The sequence below is a fragment of the Hyaena hyaena genome, unplaced genomic scaffold (assembly GCF_003009895.1).
Source record: "Hyaena hyaena isolate Hyena2069 unplaced genomic scaffold, ASM300989v1 scaffold_75, whole genome shotgun sequence".
NCBI lineage: Eukaryota > Metazoa > Chordata > Mammalia > Carnivora > Hyaenidae > Hyaena > Hyaena hyaena.
The window spans coordinates 198899-203005 of NW_024080707.1; the positions used below are offsets into that span (position 1 = coordinate 198899).

The 4107-nt window shown below is 35.8% G+C and overlaps 1 protein-coding gene across 2 annotated transcripts; it reads left to right on the top strand.

Annotated features, from left to right (window-relative positions):
* The first annotated feature begins 3530 nt into the window (after positions 1-3530).
* On the top strand, positions 3531-3869 carry LOC120232595 (60S acidic ribosomal protein P1-like). Of its 2 annotated transcripts, XM_039233409.1 has the most exons (2): positions 3531-3605; positions 3678-3869. In XM_039233409.1, the coding sequence occupies exons 1-2, from the start codon at positions 3531-3533 to the stop codon at positions 3867-3869; spliced, it is 267 nt and encodes an 88-aa protein (XP_039089340.1). The 2 variants fall into 2 exon arrangements, with proteins under 2 accessions (XP_039089340.1, XP_039089339.1); XM_039233408.1 differs by having other exon boundaries at positions 3531-3869.
* The last annotated feature ends 238 nt before the right edge of the window (positions 3870-4107 follow it).

A 4107-nucleotide genomic window follows, 5' to 3' on the forward strand; every position in this document is an offset into this window, starting at 1 on the left:
TTCTATGTGAAAATATTATTATAACAATTCTACTTCCTCATTCAATTATAATATACAGAAATCATTTTATAAAGCTACTTCTATATCAACTTCCAAATAGTCTGATTAAAAAATGTTTTAATCTATATTTTAGGCAAAAAATAAAATCTAATTTTAACATGTTATCAAATGATTAAAAATAAAAGCCTGTCAATTTAAGTATTTCAACTGCCTGAGTTCTATAGGCCAGATAATAATTTTAAATAATAGTTACATTGTTAATTGTTGAAATAATATGTAATAGTCTTTTTTCTCCTCAATCATTAAAATCTTATATAATATTCCAATAATAATTTATCACAAAGACAGATATTTTTCTAAGTAATGTATCACCAAACCACATTTTGTTTCTGGTGTCATTTGCGGGTATCAATCCTTGTTATAAAATGACACATTAGCTAAAAACTTGATAAACTTTGGAATGAAGTTCACTGACATGCTACTAAAAATAGACCCCTTTTAATTTTTTCAACAAATTTAATATGAACATGGTGATAGAAATACATTAGGATAATAGAAATTCACCCTACATTAGTTTTTAATGAATCTTAGATATCACAATTCTTTCATATTCCAAATTTTAATTAGTCTTCAAAAATAATAACTACCATCTCTTGAGAAGTTACAAAATGCACAATACTATACTAAGCATTTTATACACTTTATTTCACAAAATCCTCACAACTTTATGCAGTACTGTATATATTAATTAGTGTCCCCATACATCAATATAAACTGAGACTCAGGGTTAAGAAATTTGTTGTGACTATAAGAACGAGGATTTTGAATACCTCAGGTCTACTGCACTACAAAGCCAATAGCTTTAACCAACCACCCAGTTTTAAGAAAACAAAGTCCTAAATATACAGAAATGGAAGTCAACAAAGTTGAAGTACAAAGTTAGGCTAGATGTGAAAAAAAGATACTACTAATTGTTAAAGACAGAAGGGATGTAAGCTACACTAAGAGTATCAAGAATATATTTACAAAATAAGTGAGACAAATAAATTTTCATTTTTAAAAACTTCATTTCTTTTGGCAATATCTTTAAGATGGTAGCAGAGACTAATCCTTCTCAGTTTCCTGACAAACATATTTTTCATTCTAGACTTAAAATTCAATGTCTTTTAATCATCATGCTTCTCACACCTGTGTAGTGGTTTCATTAAACAATGTACATACTTTTTTTAAGCATTTGTTAATACCAAGTTATCAAATATTCATGAGGAAATAAAGTATACCTTCTCAAGCTTTACACCATCATTTCTCCTTCATGAGAAATTAAGTTATTTTCACATGATCAAAAAAATTCATTACACACAATTAAAAACAAACAAGTCACATTTTATAAGGCAGCAATTACATTCATGTGGTACCAGTGTAATTGAAAGACAGAAGACATTTCATTCGTTAGTAACACAGAATTTCTTCTAGTAGGTTTCCTAGAGCTCATTAGATATTCCCTGGCTGATTCTCCTAAGTAATTAGATTTTAACAGGATTTTCAACAGATCAGAGCAATCTCTGTGGGTGCCAATAGAAGAGTCCCCCTCTGGCCTTACCAGCAGGGCAGAGCAGATAACATCCAGACTGGGAGTTAATAGGACAATTACTGGCCTCTTTTAAATGAGTTACATTAATGCACTTAAGCTAAATGGTTCTGCATATGATTAAATATTAACATCTGCAAAATATGAAAGCATGATATGCAATCAAGTTGTGTTGTTTTAATTTCCCCAAAGAAAGACTTCCATTGTTTATACAAATGCCTTTAAATACTATATATTAAACACTTTGAGGATCTACTAATAGAAAGATGGAAACCATTCTTCTCACTTAAGAGTCTTAAAATACACTGGCTTTTAGGATGTTACTTCTGGCTATGATGGAGTGACTAAAAAAAAAAAAAAGACCAAAGAAGAGAGTTCTAAAAATCTGCAGAGGTTATCCTTCAAGACTCATGCTTAGTGTTGATCAGCATATACCTAAGCAACAACTACTGAAGGCTGAAAAAAGAACCAACCACTAGAAAAGAGCAGATGGAACAATGTTCAGAGCTCACACGGGGCTGGGGATATTTCCATAGCCAGAGTTAAAAACAAAACAAAACAAACACCTTATAATACATAAGGCAACAGGTAGAGAACTCAGAAGGATATAAGAGCAAATTAGCTCTAGACTTAGAGTTGCTCTTATGACACCTAACAAAACTTAATGGCAAATCTCAAAAGAATCAATTTCCAAGTTATTTGAATGCCCAGACCAATGCTCAAAAATATATATAGGAATACAAAGAATCAAGCACTTACAGGGGCGCCTGGGTGGCTTAGTCGGTTAAGCGTCAGACTTTCACTTAGGTCATGATCTAGCGGTTCGTGGGTTCGAGCCCCAAGTCGGGCTCTGTGCTGACTGCCAGCTCAGAGCCTGGAGCCTGTTTCAGTCTGTGACTCCCTCTCTCTCTGACCCTCCCCTGCTCACGCTGTCTATCTCTCTCTCTCCTAGAAATAAATAAAACATTAAAAATTAAAAAAAAAAAGAATCAAGCACTTCCAGAGCATAAAATTCACAATGTCTAACACCCAAATTCATTAAGTCATGAAAGGAGCATGGAAGATATAAAAATGACAAAAGTTAAATTTCTAAAGATAAAAAATACATTGGGTAGGATTAAGAGTAGTTTAACATTGCAGACCGAAAACAAATGGACAATGAATTTTGGAACAGTGAAGTGTGGGACAACTTCAAGCAGTTTAATATGTGAGTAATTGGAGTCCGAGGAGAAGAGAGGGAGGAAGAGAAGAGAAAAACTATTTGAAGAAATAATGACCAAAAATTTTCCAATTTTGATGAAAATTATACAACCAAGAAAAAAAATGAAGCTATAACGAGGTTCATCATAAGTCAAGTAGCCTAAAATATACTACCTTAAAAAATTTTTTTTAATGTTTACTTATTTTTGAGAGGGAGGGTGAGGGACAAAGTGAAAGGGTTACAGAGGATCCTAGTGGGCTCTGTGCTGACAGCAACAAGCCCGATGTGGGGCTCAAACTCATTAACCATGAGATCACGACCTGAGCTGAAGTCGCAAGCTCAACCAACTGAGCCACCCAGGTGCCCCTAAAATGTGCTGACTTTGAAAAGCATTGTAGATACATAGTAAATGTCTCTAGCAGAAACCAAAATACATTGGACCGGAACTGATGCAAAGTCAGTTGCATGCTTGGTTCCTATAATAAGATATTCTAAGAGTAATTTTCAGTCTAATGCAAATAGTCAATTTTGCCATTAAGTGTCATTTTTCAGATGTTTTATAATGAATTATATTCTTTACTTATTGACTTTATAAAGAAATGTTTCCTTCCTTTCCTTAGCTACCACTAAGATGCTAGGTCCTTTGGAAGAAGTCATAGGCCACATGGGGATGAGGCCCTCTCCTTCATCCACTTGGCTAGCACTGCATCAGGCAGCACCCGCTCAGCACTCCCCTGCACTATGGCCTCAGTCTTGGAGCTCACCTACATCTACTCAGCCCTCATCCTGCAGGACAATGAGGTGATGGTCACAGAGGCTAAGATCAATGCTCTAATTAAAGCAGCAAGTATAAATGTTGAACCTTTCTGGCCAGGCTTGTTTGCAAAGGCCCTGCCCAGTGTGAACACCAGGAGCCTCATCTGCAATGTAGGGGCTAGTGGACCTGCCCCAGCAGCTGGTGCTGCACCAGCAGGAGGTTCCACTCCCTCCACCACTGCTGCCCCAGCTGAGAAAGTGGAAGCAATGAAAAAAGAATTAGAGAAGACTGATGATGATATGGGCTTTGGTCTTTCTGACTAAACCTCTTCTATAACCTTTTCCCTAAAAAGCTGAACTCTTAGGGGCACCCGAGTGACTCAGTTGGTTGAGCAACCAACTCATGATTTTGGCTCAGGTCATGATCCCAGTCAGGCTCAGTGCTGAGTGTGGAGCCTGGTTGCAATTCTTTCTCTCCCGCTGCCCCTCCCCCTTGCTTGCCCACACTCTCAAAAAAAAAAAGCTGAATTCTTAACAAAATAAAAATAAATACTCCAAAACA